An 18,801-nucleotide genomic window follows, 5' to 3' on the forward strand; every position below is an offset into this window, starting at 1 on the left:
CAACCTCGGTGCTTCCACGCCTGCTAGATCCAGATGTGCTGTTTCTGCATGGATTCCACTCCATAATTACCCCTCCACTCCGGCCCAGCGATGCCATTCCTTCCCAGTCATTACCCAGACTCCCTAGCGCCCGGGCCAGGTGACGCACAGATGGGCCTGGCTGGTGCCACCACGATCCCACTCCCTTGATCCCCACAGCACACACATACACAAACACTCCAACACCCAGCCCTAAACACACACACACATACTCCCAAGTGCTAAAGCACGCTCAGCCAGCCTGACTAGCAAGTGTCTGTCATCATTAACATCTGCCGTTTCGTAAATCCAATGCATGGTCAGAGATGGAGCACATGCGACAGCACCCGCAGGACATACAACACACACATATATTGGGTGTATTAATGCAAGGACAGATTTATGTGGTTTGGGCTCTAAGGAGGTACAGGATAAGAAAGCATCATGGCCAACAAATGGCCCTAAATGGAAGATGACCATAAACATGGGCTGGTAAACTCCATTAAATTAACTCCTGCATTTAATATGAGGCTCACAGTGCCCAAACTAAGGCTAGTGGAACTAATTGAGTGCTGTTTATTTTACTGGCAGCAGATACAATCCAAACTTCACAAAACTGTGACTGCTTTCATAAAACATCTCAAAGAAACAGATTGGCGAAAAATCTAATTTACCCAATTTTCTACCAGCTGATCAGAATGTCTTCTAATAGTTAAGTTAAAGTTAACTTACCCTTATTAGTCCCAAAACGGGGAAATTACGCCTCCACTTTGTAACCCATCCGTGCAGTGAAACATCCACATACACACTAGTGAACACACCCACACTAAGGGGCAGTAAGCCCACTTGCCCAGAGCCATGGGCAGCCCTAGCCACAGTGCCTGGGGAGCAGTTGGGGGTTAGGTGCCTTGCTCAAGGGCACTTCAGACATGTGGAGGGCTTCTTTAGTTTATCACTGAAGCTGACTTTACTAACAAATACTAGAACTCAATAGTCACCCAAATAGCCCTAACCGTTTCTGTAAAAATACCAGAACGTCTTTCAATCTGCTTCCAACTGCATCCAGGGCTTCATTAACATCACCCAGACTTCTTACTGTGGTTTAGAACACACTGTGACTTACTGACTTACTGTGAACTAGAAAAATTGCCAAAATTCCTCTTTAAGGCCAAAGATCATTTAAGATGTTTTACACAAGTGACCATTGGAGCCTATTCAGCTCAGAATTAGCACTGTGCATGAATTCAACACCAATCTACATCCAGAACAGCCACACTCAAATAGTGTTTCACTAAATGAAATCACTGTATCTGTATGCAATCATTATTATTTTTTTGCTAGACAGCCCACAGACTGCAGCATTTCCAGAGATAACAAACACATCACTAAAAAATACACCCCTCCCGCCTCAGCAGCGAAAAGCAAGGACTGACACTAACATGGCCTGTTTTGCTTGGACTGTATTACATTCCTTAAATTGAGACGCTGCATTTCACCCAACACTCCTGTCGCGGGGCATCGTGGACAAAAAGAGGGAAAATAAAGAAATCAAAGTTCCTCTAAAGGAGAACATTCACAGCAGATTGTGTTCCTGCCCTCCGACTCATCCCCCATCACCCCACTCTTATTTCCCTCTCTCTTTATCTCATTCTTCTTTCTCTCCCTGTCTGCCTTCCTCTCTTCCTCTTTCTGTCTCATTCTCTTTCCTCAATTCTGTCGTTCTCTCTGTCTCTCTATTTTGTTGATCTCTCTCTCTCTAACTCTATATTTTCTGCCTTTCTCTTATTCTCTCTATCTCTCACTCTCCCTCCCCTGTCTTACTCTCTTTCACTCATTCACTACTTTCCTTTCTCTCCTTTTCACTCTTTTTAGTTTCTTCTCTAGTTTTTTCTCTCTTTCTAATTCTCTATCCCTTTTCTGTGTTTCTCATTTTCTCTCTCTCGCTTTCTTTCTGGCTATCTCTCTCTCTTTCTTTTATTCACTATTTTCCTATTCCTCCTTTTAGCTACTATATTTTTCTCTTATCTCTTATTTTCTCTTTCAGCTTCTTTGCATCTCTTTTTCTTTCTCTCTTCCCTCTCTCATTCTTTCTTTCTTCTTCTCTCTTTGTCCCCACTCTTTTATCTCTCTCTATCAGTATTTCTGGATCTAAGTGCACCCCCCTCTCTCACACTATATATTTCATCTCTCTCCCCTTTTTTCTCTTTCTTTTCTCAGTTTCTGACCCCTTTTCTGTCTCTCTCTCTCTCCATGTGCCTTTCTTTCTCTCTCTGTGTGTCTCAGTATTTTTGGATCTGAATGCCATAATGTCCTCTCTTTATCTCTCTCTCTCTCTAATTCTCTACCTCTTTTCTTTGTTTCTTTTTCCTACTCTCTCTCTCTCTCACTTTCTTTCTGGCTATCTCTCTTTCTCTATCTGTCTCACTCTCCCTCTCCTCTCCTACTCTCTCTCTGTATTTCTGTATCTGAATATCATAATGTCCTCTCTCTCTCTCTCTCTCTCTCTCTCTCTCTCTCTCTCTCTGTGATCCTGTGTGCTTTTCCTCGTCTGACGAGGTGCCACTAAAATTAGCAAATTAGAAATGAGCCGATTATCGATGCTCATCCGCTGAAATGATACTCTCTGATGACACACACGTCACGCAGCTGCTGATTTGTGAACAAAAATGTGCAGGTGTGACCGGTCAGCAGGGGGTTGGCTCAGGACGGTTTACGTAGCACGTGCGTGCGCGTGAGAGATATCATACGTGTCCGTGTGCTCTCATACGTTTGCAGTTCTGATGGGGTTATTATTTTATGGACTGCTGCTCTCTGCTCCTCCTCTGCGGCGTCTGCTGAATAAAGATTGAATTAAGATTAAAAATATGGGCGGATGTGGAGCACGGCAGCCATGGTGAAGAAAGATGTTGTCTCGCTTTTATTTATCCAACTTTTCCGTTGATTATTCAGAGGGTGTGATGCAGAGATGTGCGTATCTGTGCTGGCGGATGACCACAGAGGTCTCTGTTTACCTTTCATAAATATTAGACAGAAGAAAATAGATTGTATTTCTGGTAAAATATACAACACTATCGGAATTTAACACAAGGCCTCAACCACATCTCTCTGCTGGAATATTTCACACGGACTAACAAACATGCTCCCATAACGGAGAAAACATTAAAGTTTCAAAATATATGCTCAACATCTGTTCTCATTCTTTAATAATACATCATAAACTTCATTTGCTTGTGTTAGTGCACTCTCTCTCAGTCAAATATAGTGCTACATTAATCAATCCTAAAATATGAACTGTCTGATCATTGTTGAAATTGAAAAGTAATATCTTTTGCTAGTCCTTTGGTGGACTTTATCCACAGATTAAACTGTATTGATGGACTTATATATTACTGTGCAAAAGTCAGAGACCATCCATTTATTTAATTCACAGTCAACCCAGCCATTAAATACAAGTTATTAATTTTTTGAGATGTTTTTGAAGAGATCTCCATCTCCATTTCTGTCGTTTTTCAGTTTTTGACATCATTTGAAAATACCCATTGTCCTTTACATTGTGTGTAAAATTTCATGAAGAATGGACCAAAAGAAATGGCCTAAAATTACTTGGATAAATGTCTGGTTCCATTGACTTACATTGGAAGTAAAGTATGATATTTCCTTCTCCTGTAAAGTTATCATTCAGGGTTACCTGGAAGACCTGGTAAACCCCAAACTGCCCCATCAGATAAACAGCACTTAAAGCTTTGATCTTTGAGAGAGAGGAGAAAATCAAGCTGCTTCAGATCTGAAAACATCCACAGGTGTTTCTGTCCCTCCTTCCACTGTGAGAAGACAACTCAGCACTATGGGTCTGAAAGGACGTGTAACTGTGAAGAAGAAGCTCACTGAGAAAGGGAGACGGAGACATAAAACAAAGAAGCTGAACAATGGACTGACCACCCCAGAGTCCAGACCTCAACATCACTGAATGTGTTTACTTCAGAAAATGATCAACCAGCTTCTAAGACTGAACTTTGAAGGTGTGAAAATATCCCTGCAGATTTCTTTAAAAAACTGAAAGTGAGTCTCCTCACAAGGCAGAGAGTGAACGCACTTAAGCTGTTAAGGCTTCTGTGCGACATTCTGTTAAACGTTTTCGCTTTTTTCTGATGCTGGACATGAAATGAACTTACACAGTATCTCTATGTGTAAATGCACACATGTTAATATTTTATATGCATCATGTCACTGTCATAAAAAATACACATTTTCTGTTTGTATTTTTAATTATTGATAATTTATTAGTTTTATTATTTTTTATTTATACACCATTTTAAAAAAGCAAGTGGCCCTTTCTGGTCCCGATTGGCCCCTCCCAGTCCTGTCCATGTGTTTATGTTGTGTTTTGGTTTAGCCCACGTGTTTTTGTTTTGGTTTTTAGTCCAGCCCCTTGTTTGGTTACTCCACCCCTGAGTGTTCCCACCTGTGTTTCCACCTGTGTCTTGTGATCCCTTGTTAGCCCTCGTGTTTTTAAGCCCTGTGTTTGCCTTGGTCTGTGTTGGTCTTTGTAATGTTGTTTGTTGTTCTGCTTGTGCTGCTCTGTTTGTACTGTTTAGATGGTGTTTAGATGTTTGGATCTTGTTTGTTGTCTGATTCTTGGTTGAGGTTCTGTGTTTCTGTTTATCATGTCTGACCCGTATTCTCTCCGTCTTGGCTACGTGAACCTGAACCGTTACGACTATGACCCTGGATTTGCCCACAATAAAAGACGCTTATCTCAGCGTATGCGTCCGCCTCCTCGCTCCACATCACACTTTCTATTGTTTGATCAATAGAAATGGTCGACTGTCATGCATCCATCTGGCTCTGATGCGTTCATAAACTTCATCTCCCAGAATCCTCTGGGAGATCATGTACCTGCTGACCCTCCACAGTGCTATAATCATCGTTTACAGTCACCTGTATACTAATCTGGTTCACCTGTTATATGACCAGTTAGAGTACAGAGCCCGGGGCTTTTAGACTCGTTTCTTTGTGAGGTGTTGCTTCTTCTTCTGAGAACGACTGAGCATTTTTTTTGCCCTTCTGTGTGTATCTGACCTCTCTATGGATTATTGAACTTTGTTTTTTTGTCTTTGCCCTTTGGACCTGGTGAACTGGTTTTGTTTTGTTTGTCTGTCTTTGTTTTTTGATGTCTCTGGATTTGACCACTGCCTGTTCACCGACAACCTCAACAATAACACCACCCAAGAAAAACAAATATCGCCTAAACAGCAAATTTATAGCAGAGGGCAAATAAGTTTTTTACTGTCAATGTAAGTTGATGTTAAGAGATTTTATTCCAAGCAATTTGGAGTATTTCTATTCCTCCAAACATCCGGAGGTTGTCATACTATGTAAAGAGCAGCTGAAGTACTCAAATTATTCATAAAACTGAAATTGCCAAAAACAATTTTTTATTTAAACAGGGACAAAATATTTCTTCCCTCTCCTTCTCTTTTTGAGGAATGAGGTTTTCTACACTGTTGACAATTCATTATTTAATTATTTTTATAAATGTACATAATATATATTTCTACATACTTTCATATGTGGGCAGCCCTATCTGCAGGGCCAGGGGAGCAGGTGGGGGGGTTAGGTGCCTTGCTCAAGGGCACCTCAGGCATGTACTGTCGACTTCGGGCCGGTTCCCTATCCCCCCCCACAACTGAGTCATAGGTGGCCATATGAGAGTTCAGGTTAAAATTACAATAAAACAATACATTTCATTTCATTTATAGTAATTTCTACATGTGGCATGTGTCTTTCTTTCACACTTGCAGCATAAGATGAAGTGGATAAACAAGACAATTTTTCATAGCTCATTTTTTCATAAGAGCAGCAGTGATGCTGAATGACACTGTAGATACTGTGCATTATGGTATTTATCCCATAGAACGGGTCTCAGACAAACTCGCTCCAAATCACGGCAGGGTACATCTAACCACCGGTTTCTGGCTGGAGGGTATCGTCTCTGGCTTTTGCCCTTTAGAGGAGACGTGGAGGCCGAGGACAGGTAAAGCACAGCCCTCGGCTCCGTTCTGTTTCAGCCTGTGACATTTCTGCAGCCGTGCTCTCGGTGGCTGTGAGCAGCTGCCATAATATTTACTGAGGAACCAGATTGACTTTTCCCAAAAAATCAATATCTGCTTTTGGGCCGCTATGCTGGGTTGAACCCGCATGCTAATAGGAGCTCTGTCTGTATTCCTCCTTCAGATTCCCTCTCTCCCTATATCCACCTTTAAATCCCCCATTCTCTCAGCCCTAAATCCTCACTTCTTTCCATCTTCAAGCAATCACTCTCTCTCTCTCTCTCACTCGTTCCTTTCCATCACAACATCACTCCTTCCTGCCCTCTTTCGATAACCAGCACATAACGGAGGCATGTTAATAATTAACTTCAGAGCAATTGCAGACAATTAAGACTGTTGACTGGCCCATTAATTTTCCTGGTCAGAGCTGAGAGTTAGATCAGACGGGTGAAGGTGGAGTGTTACAGCTAGCTAATCATTCAGCTCCCGTCTCTTTCCCTGACACAGCAACGAACGCAAAGAAACAGATGCAAAAACAGGCAAAGCTCTGCTCCCTCTGGACTTTACTGTCTTTTAAAGGGGAATAACTCCAATTTTTCAAACCAATGCTTAAGCTGGAACGTCATTCAGAGTGGTTTGATGTGAAATGCTCTGTCACGAAGAAACTTACAAACTCTGAACTGTTTACAGTGGTGGTGATAGGAACCAGACGCTTGAAGAGTGTAAAGCTTCTAAAATCCTGCAGCAGTTATTATGTGTATTATGTGTAGTATAAATATGATATTTTTAATTTTAGCACACAATTTCTACTCATTTCTATTGATTTGCTTTACAATATTGGAAAGAAATAAAACAACTGTAAAATGTGCCATAACTTTTGCACAGTCTTTCACCGAATTTGCTAAACCCAGCTCAGAAACATTTGACCAGAGATGCCCAAACTTTTGCAAATGACTATTTATATATATTTTAGATTTATATCCTTTACATCTAAAACCTTTCTTGCTGACTACTGTCTATTGAAATATCTTGGATCGTGGAACTTTAATGGCTCTGTATAATTTGTTATTGTTCATTTTTAAAAATTTTCGTTTTTTAAAATTTTAAAATAATCGTTTGATTACTCGATCACTAATATGACAGTGATAGCCCTACTATTATTCCTAGGCTGTTAAAGTCTATAAGCTGCATTTTCAGGTCAGCCTTTCCTGATGCATGTTAGCATGTCTGAATATGACAACGCCTGTGCTGTCAGACTGTTACTTCACTCTCCGCAGTCAGTCTGTCACTGTCCTATCTGCCCTATGGTTGGCTTACCAGAGCGGCGGTCTTGTCATCTGAGACATGGGATTGGTGGAGCCAAGCGGAGAGTGTAACGCACATAGACAGCGTGCTGGCCCATAATCACACAGACTTGACCTGACACATCCTGCCTCCCCCCTGCCACGGCCCTGCCAATCAGCACAGCTGGGCACAGGTTGCTAAGCAACAGTCTTAAAGGAGCACTTGAAGGGGAAAGGGGGTCTACGAACAGCGGGCATAGAGCAGGCCGAAAAAATAACTCAAGTTCAGACAGAAAAAACACTGTGCGTACACACACACACACACACACACTATATGAGACTACATGGTGCAGACTGTATAACTAGAATATAACCTTCTTTTGCACACTTGCACATCTCAGTCACAAAAGTGGTTCTTCCAAAGGGGAAATCCACAAAATTTTCAAAATTTCTTAATGAGTCTTTCATTGAGATGTAAACAGTCATTCAGAGTGTTTACATGTGAAATAGTTCATTGTAAAGAAATTTACTGATTCAAATGTCTTTAACGTGGTGGTGATTGGAACCAGGGATCGCAATGTGCACAACACAAATATAGCCATTTTATCTACTATCCAAAGCAGCCATTGTACATACACAGATGTTTTGTAATGGTAAAAAAAGGGGTAAAAAAAAATATATATATATTTTGCTTAACAACATCTTACATCTAGCTTTAATGTCTCAGGCATCCAGCAGCACATTTGTTCTATTCTAGGTTACAGTTTTGTGTGAGGGAACTTTTCGAGGCATTAACTTCTTCAGATGTCTGGTTCCTATCACCGCCACTGTGAACAATTCTGACTCAGAGTTTAACTAGAATCATGCATTTTGCATCAGACCACTCTGAATGACTTTGTTTACATCTTAACTATTTAATTATTGCTGCTGTCGGAACAAAACCTCGTATCTCCATTTTTTGTCGTTTTTCAGTTTTTTTCCAGTTCCATGATGAATGAACCAAAACAAACGACTCAAAATGACTTGGGGAAAAGTCTGGTTCCATTGACTTACATTCAAAGTAAAGAAATCATTTTGGAGATACAAGGTTTTGTTCTGACAACTGCGTTATACAATTTTTTGAGACATCTAACCGTTAAAAAGAACTTCTCCAAAGAACCCCTTTTGAGAGGTAATAAAAGAAACATGGTTGATGAGAGCACAACAGGTGGTTGAATGAAGAGTGCAGAGAGCATAAGAACCTTTCTACTGAAAGCTATTACACAACAGTTATAAATATGTTGCCTGATGCCTGAAACTGAATTATGATAGTTTTAAGACAGTTAAGTATGACCTGAAAGCCACAGTGGATACATGCAGAGTGTTGAAAGCTGCAATAGTCTTTAAAAAATTTTTTTTGGTAAATAAAATGGCTAAATTTGTATTGTAGACATGGTGACCCCTGGTTCCTATCAGCACCTCTTTAGAGAAATCTGAGTGTCTCTGTTTCTCTACAATAAATCATTTCACATCTCAACCACCGAATTAAGCAGCAATTGTGAAAAGTTGGTGGAACTGCCCTTTGATACAACACCTAAAGTTTAAGCGGAATTAAATGTGCTTAGCGAATGGAGATAAGGTTCTTGAAATGTTCTTTGTGGAACTTCAGTGGCTCCAAAGAAGCCTTTTTTAAGCTCATTCATCACCGACTCTGTCCTTTCCTGGAACTCCTTGCTTGCAAACTGCGTGTTTGAATGTAGAACACGAAGCCAAGACAACACACGCAGCCTCCTCTGTTTAACCCGTCAGTCACACTTTCACATTGACAAGCTAGCGAGCTAACTATTGTTGTTTGGCCTCAGGTTAACAGCCTTTTAGATGTATCTGGGGATTCTTTTTTTCGGCGTGAGCATGCAGGGGACAGCCTCGTTGAGTGCGAACTTAATTACCCTGTCACAGAGGAGCCTCGTTAGCACTTCGCCAGCACTCTCCCTGCTCTGGGAGACGCTAGCTCAGCAGGCCGTGGACTCCTCTTACAACCGGCAAACATGCTAACACGCTAGCACAAGGTGTTTTTCAGTATCAGCTCTTCTTTTTCCTCCTCATTTGCTCGCTCTGCTACATAGCCACAGGACACCGTTTAGGACTGTGCTAATTCCTTCCGTACCACATGCTCCTTTTTGGGGAACAGGAATAAAACTGCTGGCAACTTTGTACACAAAGTGGGCCTCTTCCTCCTTTTCCACGCACTCTGTTTACATGAAAGCCTTCCACATGGCTCAATCCGATTTGTAGTCCAGAGGGCAAGGGGGCATGAAAAGCAAATTGGGACAGGGCCGGCCCCTGTGGACACCCCTGACACGTATTGACTGGAGCCTGGGACGAACTGTAAGCTGCAGCTGTCTGACTTAATTTGAACTTCACATGCTTGCTTGCCCTTAGCAGAAAAGGCCACTAGGGACTCACAGGAAACAATGAGATCAAAGTCAGACTAAATGGACTCTTTCCTCAACCAGCTGAGAGGAAGCTGGACTCACCAAGGTCGTCTCCTCACATCGTACAGGTCAATCTTGTTGGGCGCCCTCCACGGAGTAGCTGGAGAGGGAGACAGAAAGAGAGAGAAATCGTGAGGAAGACCTCTATCCGCTCTATTCTAGCCTACCAAGGCATTAAACTGAAGACTGTACCAAATAAATGATGATTAATCAGGATAACGGTTTAATTATACTTTCACTGTCATAACACAACTTCACATCTCCCCAGAAAGATAACTTCATGGAAGCAGAAAAACACTGATGTACGTTAACAGAACAAAATTCCATTTAAAGACATTTCAAATAACTTCTATTGCCCCATTTGTCATGAAATGTCCTCATAACGTAAAGATCGTTGGGGTAAATATATGAAACAATAAAAAAGATATAACCGTGATAAGTGAAGATTTATACTGTATCAGACAAAACAACAGTGATTAATTAAAAGTTGATTTTGATATGGGCTATTGATGCAAACTCAATAGATTTTCAAAGAGAAATATATTGAGACATTACAGTGATTGATTCATCCTGTCACTAAGCCATAAGTGTGGATTAATTATTTTTTCCTGGCTGCTGGAGTTGCTTATTCAGCAGCGCTGAATCTATATGGGGTATTAGGATATTGGACAGGTCGCTGTATAGCTGTTTCAGCATGCAGTAATATGCTCATTGTTTCTGACATGAGCCTATTAGGGCTTACCTGGGTAATATCTAGTGACACCAGTGGCACTTCCGAACACCTGCCAGCGAAGGGAGGGGTCTTCTCGACTGTTATCTATAAACACTCGCTCCAGAGCTTGAGTCCAGTTCAGCTCATTCAGAATCGTAGGAGCTGAGAGAGAGAGAGAGAGAGAGAGAGAGAGAGCATGAGTCAAAGCTTTCAAAGACATCATCCCCATAGTGATGACAACTAACACCCAGTGCATTTTAAAAGGAAAATTCCTTTGTTTTTTTCAAAATTATGCATAACTCATCTGTTATAAAGCCCATGCCAGCAATTTTTCTCATATTTTAATTTTTCCTTTGTGGTTTTAAGTGTAATTCTGTTTTTGTTACCACACCTTTAAGACTAATGTATGTAAAAGAGCTCTAATCTGAGTGGATGCTCTATATTGCACCTCTATATTATATTCAGTTGAAGCTGAAACATTGCTTTTAAGATCAGAACGGACACTGTGCTGCAGTGCATGCTGGGGACTGTAGTGCATCTCGGGGTGAAACGGGTTGATAAGAATAGAAAATTAAAATAATAACAATTTCACAGGCCGACAGGACTGTGTCATGGGCCGGATTTGGCCCACAGGCCTTGTGTTTGACACATGGGCCTTATAGGCTGAATAGGCACAGATATATTAATGTGCTGGTTTTTGTGACATCACCGAAATAAATTCAAATAGGGCTGTTAATTATATATGGATTCTAGGGGCTAGGGAGTGCACAATACGTTTTGAAATTTTGTTTATAAACTATATCAAACTCTTATTTCAAAAGCATAAAAGGGTGTAAAAAAAAGACTTTATTTCTTCCTTAAAGGGTCCATATCATAAAAATGTCCTTAGTGGTTTGATGTGAAATTGAGTTTCTAGAGAAATTTACTGGTGTTGATAGGAACCAGACATCTGAAGTATTTAATGCTTCCAAGACCTCTCTCAGAGAAAGCTATTACACAAAATATGTTGCCTGCTGCCTGAAACTGAATTGTTTCTGACAGTTCTATGACAGTTAAGTATGACCTGAAAGCCATAGTGGAGAGGGACAGGAAAGCCATAGTGGAGAGGTACAGGCTACACTAGTCTTCAAAGAAAATAATTAAGCACTTACCATAATCAACATGACATATAACAACTCACATGTATGCTCTCTGGTGATTTTGGACTGTAAATAAAATGGCTATATCTGTGTTGTAGACATTGTGACCCCTGGTTCCTATCTCCACCACTGTAAAGAAACCTAAGTTTCTCTGTTTCTCTACAATGAACCATTTCACATTATGTCACTCTGAATAATTTCGTTGACTTTTCAACCATTGAAATAAGCAGCAATTTTGTAAAGTTGGTGGAATTTCCCTTTCTCTAGCAAATGGTGGGAGCAGCTGGCTCCTTGAACTTGCAATATGTTCAACATTCAGGTTACTTGTCATGTTGCCACTGTGTTTACAGGCTGTGAATGTTATCCATGGGGTATCAGTGCTTATTCTGCTCAGGTCTTACTGTTCACACATGTGGGATTCAAAGCAGCTGATTATTATTATTATTATTGTTATTATCATCCACAATGAAGCATAACGTCACTGTCCAATGAAAACCATGTATCTCCATGTTTGTTGATTTTTCTACTCTTCCTTTACATTGTAGAAAATTCCTTGATGTAAGGACCAATAGAAATGCTCTAAAATCCCTTGGAACAAAATCTCTGTATATTGACATACATTAAAGGGTAACAGCGTTTTTGCCTTCTCCTGTAAAGTTCATATTTTGGAAATACTTGCTTTTCATTGGACAGCGACAATAACTAACCAGTGATAGTAAGTTCACATAAATTTAATACTGTTCTTTCGCCTGATTTGAAGGGAAACTGCAAAGTCTTCAACATACCTACATTTTTGTCGTGCCTCACAATGAGATTTTAACCCATGAAATAAGTGATGATTGGAAGGAAATATAACCACGCAATCTGCATCAAGTATTTCAGCTGAGCTGCGGTTGTTTATTCAGTGAGAAATGACCAGAACTTCCAATTCACCTCTATCTTCGTCTTCCCTCAAACATAGCAGCAAACAAGTAATAGTATGAAAGGTAGATCTTCCTGATAAGGGACGAAAGCAGACACCAGGCATCAGAGGGCCATAAAAATGGAAATTTGAACTCAGACGCTTACAACTCTTCAGAAAACGTGAGAGAACAGCATCAAGCCCACAGCGTCTGGGGTGATATCAGATGTGACCTTGAGCAAGGTGGCATGTGCGGCTGCGTGAGAGATGAGAAATAGCCTTTGAAAGGATGGGACAGCTAAAATGACACCTAATGACATCCAGATAGGTCCTTTGTGATCTTTCAAATCTAGATCTATATAACAGCATAGACACAAATGGGTTTTCAGTCCCTTTGTTAAAAATGGACCACATATGCATTCGCTGCTGTGTATTGCTGCTGATTGGAGAAAAGAAAAAGGGCTCGTAATTTAAACAAAGATAAATGCTTTAGTATTCTCACTCTGTCATATAAAATGCAGCAAAATCTGGCTAAAAGCTATGGTCACTGCGTGGCCAGCCTGTACTTTTGTAAAAAGGATCGTCAAAAGGTTGAGCACCCAATGATACAAAGGAGCCAGTATACAAAGCACTTTAATCCCCACTGTGTTCACAACCATAATTATCCTATTCACAACTGCTTTGTGAAACCAAACGTTACTATTAGAGAGCAGGAAAGAAAGAGAGAGAGAGAAAGAAAGAGGTGAACAGACTAAATGTAAACACATTTGTCACTGCCATCACTCTGTTTTGAAGGAGAAGTCCATCCATATTTATTTTCAACCCAAGTTGACCTACATTGTCATACCTGTCAATACAGAATGGAAACGTAATTCACTATGTAACTAACTCAGTAATTACTAGCATAAGAATGTAATTATATTTAAAGGGGAATTCCACTAAATTATTTTCAATAACTCAAAATCGAACAGCTCTTTGGCCCAATTCCATTTCACCCCTCGCCCCTATCACTTAGCCCTTACCCCTCAGTTTTGCGCATCCACATCTAGGGGTAGGGTGTCCTGATTTTTTTTTTTATATGGAAGGGTAGGGTGAAGTGTTAGGGCTACATGGCCCTCCAAACAGAGGTTTTTCAGAGGCTCCCTCCAAACAGAGTGTTATGAGAAAAAGAAAAAACAAGCAACCAAAGAAATATGACAATTTCATAGGGGAAGACTTCAGCCACTACCCCTTGTGAGTTCTAAGGGGGAAGATGACACTCGAAAACAAGGGGTAGGGGTGAAAATAAGAAATGGGGTTGGAGCTTTATTTTTGCAGTGGTGGTGACAGGAACCAGGGGTTGTGAAGTATACAGTGCAAAACTATTTTAATTAATAATCCAAAACATCCAGTAAACATATTCAAATATGACAAAATATATCATTTATACCAAAACATATTACAGGCATCAGACAGCGTACTCTTAACTATTTCATGTAATAACTTGTGAGGAGACAAATGTGAGGGAGCTTTTAGGGGCACTACACTCTTCGGACGTCTGGTTCCTATCACCACCACTGTGAACAATTCTTAGTTTCTCTAAAATGACGCATTTCACATCAATCGACTCTGACTTTCTTTACCTCTTACCAATAAATTAAAAAAACTGGTGGAATTGCCCTTCAAATGGAACAGAAAGCTGAGAGTGATAATTAGAGGTCGTTTTAAATCATGCCTACGGATGATAATACCAACATGGTAGCAAGAACAAAATGTGTTGCAAGCTAAAAGTAAATCCATTTAAGAGTGAAAAACCATCCAGAGATTTCTTTGTTCTTTTTCCTAATTCTTCAGCGAGCTGTCTCTTCTGTTCTCCAGCTCTCGCTGCAGTGTTCTACCTGCGAGCGCGTCTCTCTCGCTCCTGCTGTCTCTTCTCCTCTCTTCTCTCTCCTGCCTGTGTGTCTCTGTGTATTATGCTCAGTCATATCTGCGGCCGTGTCTCTGTCCACTCCGGCCTGCTTCACTGCCCTGTGTCACCCTGGAACAGCCTCAACCAGCTACCTACATCTCACATACATACAGACAAGAAGCTGGAGACGTCCTGCCAGCGCATGTTTTAGCCCATCCCCCTTTCTCGCCATGTCCTACTTACTGTATATGTACATCATCATCTCTCTCTCTTCTGGCAGCTGTACAACTAGCATGTCTTTTGCCTTTCTCAGCATCCTCCCCACACTGAGCCTTTCGGCAGTCTCTCAAGTGCTCCTGTTCAGCTCTGTGCCAACTAGCACTCTCTCTCTCTCTCTCTCTCTCTCTCTCTCTCTCTCTACATTATTGCTTCTTCATGTGTCTCTAATTGCTAACATTCTGTCTCCCCTCCCTTTTATGCTGGCACTGTTAAAGGAATACTCCACCATTTTTCAACATAATCTCTATGTGCTGCATCTGTAGCATGTGGTCAATTACCACAGACAACCACTGCAACACGTTTTCCTGTTTTTAAAATAGAACAGAAAACCTATTTACTCAAAACTCACTTTCAATAGAAGTCAATGGGCACCTGCTTAAGCAAGTGCCCATTGATTTCTGTTACAAGTGTCTCATATAAGCGTGAAAAGACCACTGGCTGACTTCTTACACTTGGACTGAACACCTAAATAAATATTTACAACACTGCTCACTGAGCATTTAAACATAATGTACACACTGGACAAAACTGAGAGTGGCATATATGTATGCATACTGTCTATGCAACAGTGCACTTCTGTATCTCCAATTTATTCTGTGTTTATTGTCTATTTATTGTTTTTTTGTACTTATTATGTGCATATTAGCTGCATTTTAAAGCTTAGGCTGCAGCTGAGGTAGGCTGCATTTCTCAGCAGCTGCATCATAGAAGGCCTCTCCAAAGTGAAGGACCCCTCGTTTCCAGCCTAGAAATGCAGCCTACATTCTGAGTGATGAACCTTCGGTTACAAACAGTTCTGCGCATAAACGAGGCAAAGGAAAAGAAGAAAACAAAGCCATTGGAGCAGAGCTCGTTTTAAAATGTAAGCTGTTCGCATACTTGAATTCATCCTTGTTACCTTATAACGTGTATATGACTGATTAATGAAGGCATTCAGAAGTATTTGTATGCATGTAGTTTATCGTACTATATGTACATATGAACATCTCCATTTCTGTGAAGAAATGAAAACACAACAAACTCAATGCAACAGGCTCCATTTCCGCTCACCAGTTTCTGCTGGTGACGTCGCCACGCAGCCGTGTTAGGAATGTCCTTGTTTTAATGTTTACGTGCTGAAAAAAGAGACACAACCTAGCCAAACTAGATTTTCACAGCAACTTGTCTGAACTGTTTCTAACGGCTAGTTTCTTAGTTATCAACTACAATTATCATGAGCTCTCCTTCATTTTAATCAGTATAACTGGCTGTGTCCTGTTCAGGCTAAAGGCAGAAAGAGTTCCATGACTTTTTAACAATATTTATCGTGCTGGACTATTTCTTTCTAGTTAAAGTATGGAGAATGACCTCTGGGTACATTCTGGTTGGTACAGATTTGAGATTTAAGGAGTAACACTAGCCACGTTTACGTTTACACGTTTAATAATCTAATAGGCCAAACGGAATAGAAAATGTACATGTAAACATCTCCATCGGAATACTCTAGTCCAACTGAGGCCATTAGGAAAACAATTTCTAGAAAAATCGAGCGACGTGGGTAATCCTGTAAATAATCCGTTAAACAGAAGAATAATAACCGTATAAACACCTGTATCTGATTACATTCCCTATCGGAAAGTTGAAGTATGTTCTGCATGTGCTTCGCCTCACTGCGAAAGTTTATACTGTTCAACATGGCGGAGCAGAAACTGGTCTGCAGAGGACACAAAGTTTATGCTCTGATCTTTAAAAGACGTTGGTTGGACGGACGTCCAGCTTATGTATCTCAGAGCACGACGTCTTCCTCTTGGCCTTCTTTAATAAGGACATGTGAAGGACGTTTTCCTGAGTCTGACATCATTTTAAAACAGTTAAAAACACAAGCACTGCTCACTGCTGCTCATCTCACTCTGTGAGAACATAAACACCTCAGTCTTAATCTATAATCGGAATATATTGTCAAAAATCTTTGCATGTAAACAGCCAATGTAAAGCAATGAGTAATGATACTACCTTTTCCAGGAAGTAATGAGTAAAGTAATTCCATTACAGTTTGAGAGAGTAATTAATCATTTGTATTGGATTATTTTTTAGAGTGACTACTTCAACACGGGAAGATATGTATACATGCTTCCTCACTGGTGTATAAATCAGTCTAAAATGGTGCTAAAAATATACAATTTTTAATTTTAGTAGAGATGATTTTATCATATCGTATTGCTTTCAGTGAGCATACAAAAGCTTGATGAATCAAGTTTCACCAACATCCATAATATTGCTTCTTCATGCATGTGTCTCTAATTGCTACCACTCCCTTATATGTTTGCACTGTTTACATTTCTCTCTCTCTCTCTCATTACGTCTACAGCTCAAGAGTCCACTCTCATCACTGGCTGGGACTCTGACTGCTAGTTATTATTTAATAGCCACATGCGTGCGTCAGTGAGTGTAATCAGGCTGGTAATGGGCAGCTGATTAGAAAAGAAACAGAAGAGGAGAGAGAGAGAGAGAGAGAGAGAGAGAGAGAGAGAGAACGAGGGAGACAGAAGGGGACTTCGAGTGAAAGAAGTTCCTCAGTTCTCCTCTGATTTAATTGGTGAGGCAGCGGGGTTAGATAAGACGGGGCGAGAGCTGCCCACTCACGCCGGACTTTTCTCCCCTCCACAGCCGTCTGAACCCACTAAATAAATGATCATTATCAATTTCACTCATGGTTTTCAATTAGGCCCGGCCTGCAAGCAGTCAGCAAGAGCGCAGAGAGAAGCGGCATCTGCAGCAGAGAAAACGGACAATTGTTCATTTGGAAATGCAAGTGAATGCGCTGCAGAGGAGGCGCTGCAGAGGAGGCCTAGGCCGGCGGTAGGCCCAGGCAATAAAAGATACCTAATGAAATCAAATTTCATTATCAATGAAGGGCATTTGAGACTTGTTCAATACAACAATGATACTGGTCTGATTTTCAATTCAATACTAGCACCAAAGACTTGCTACTTCTATACAGTCAGAGGCAGAAGTCTAACCATTCACTCACAACAGCACACAGTAGCATGGAATTTAGCACAGATATCTCATTCAATGGACACAATGGAGAGAAAAATACTTTTATTTACTTATTTTATGCTTATTTTATACTTATTTTATGGTACAATATTGTTTTCTCCGGTCCGGCGTAATACAGAAATAATAATTAAGAGAGATTTAATGATATTGAGCGCTAAAATGGCCAGGAACCATCAGCAGGTGCAAAGTTTTATTACACACATCTAGTTGTATTTACTAAATAATAAGTCATCATATGCAATAAGCCTAGAATTTTAAGAGCTTAACCCTCTCAAGCCAAGGTAGGTTTATTTATACAGCACTTTTCATACACTACTGCCATTCAAAGTGCAGGAGACAAGAAATTAAAAATATGATTAAAACAATAGATTTAAAAGAGAAATTCAATCAATTAAAAATCTAATTAGAAATTAAATTAGGATAATTAAAAATCTAATAAAAAAGTTAAATTAGGATAAAAAAGTGCCGTTACAGAGGAAAAGAGCTAGAAATACTAACAGTGTTTTAAATTGAGCTAAAAACCTGCTCAAGTAGGAATGTTAAAACAGAGTCTTGCTGGCAGTCTTTCTAACCCAGAGTACAGGCATTCGTATTCATGTTGGTCAGTAGTAACAATATCTTTATTTATAGAGCACTTTTCATACCAGGATCAATTCCAATTGTAGGTTCCTTATTTTTCCACCGTCACCCTACCCTTTATGAGTAGGTGTGTCTTAGTGCTTGACCTATCCTGGACATCACTGGATACAGATTAGATTCAGGAACTCTTATCAGCTTAAGCTGTGTGTCCTCTGACCATGGTGTCCTACGTAGGCTGGGGGCAAGGACAGTAGGAGAGACCAGGAGACCCTCACTGTGATAAATGTATCAATATGCACATCACGTACACCCTCGTAACAACCATCGGTCATATATCGGACCGAACATCTATTCTCTGTTTAACGCATGGTGTTTATTGTAATTAGGAGCAAAATTATATTGTTATTATTATGATACATTATATGTCCAAAAGTTTGTA

At 40.4% G+C, this 18,801-nt stretch overlaps 1 protein-coding gene across 2 annotated transcripts in view; it reads right to left on the bottom strand.

Moving 5' to 3' along the window:
* The window catches only part of cacna2d2a (calcium channel, voltage-dependent, alpha 2/delta subunit 2a), a 340,749-nt gene that overhangs the window by 79,005 nt on the left and 242,943 nt on the right, over positions 1 to 18,801 (bottom strand). For both annotated transcript variants that reach the window (XM_017708409.2, XM_017708410.2), the window contains exons 7-8: positions 10,568 to 10,699; positions 9,868 to 9,925 (exon numbers count right to left, since the gene is read on the bottom strand). In XM_017708409.2, coding sequence (XP_017563898.1) covers positions 9,868 to 9,925; positions 10,568 to 10,699 — 190 coding nt within the window. The remainder of the gene's footprint in view (positions 1 to 9,867; positions 9,926 to 10,567; positions 10,700 to 18,801) is intronic.

The sequence above is a fragment of the Pygocentrus nattereri genome, chromosome 26 (assembly GCF_015220715.1).
Source record: "Pygocentrus nattereri isolate fPygNat1 chromosome 26, fPygNat1.pri, whole genome shotgun sequence".
NCBI lineage: Eukaryota > Metazoa > Chordata > Actinopteri > Characiformes > Serrasalmidae > Pygocentrus > Pygocentrus nattereri.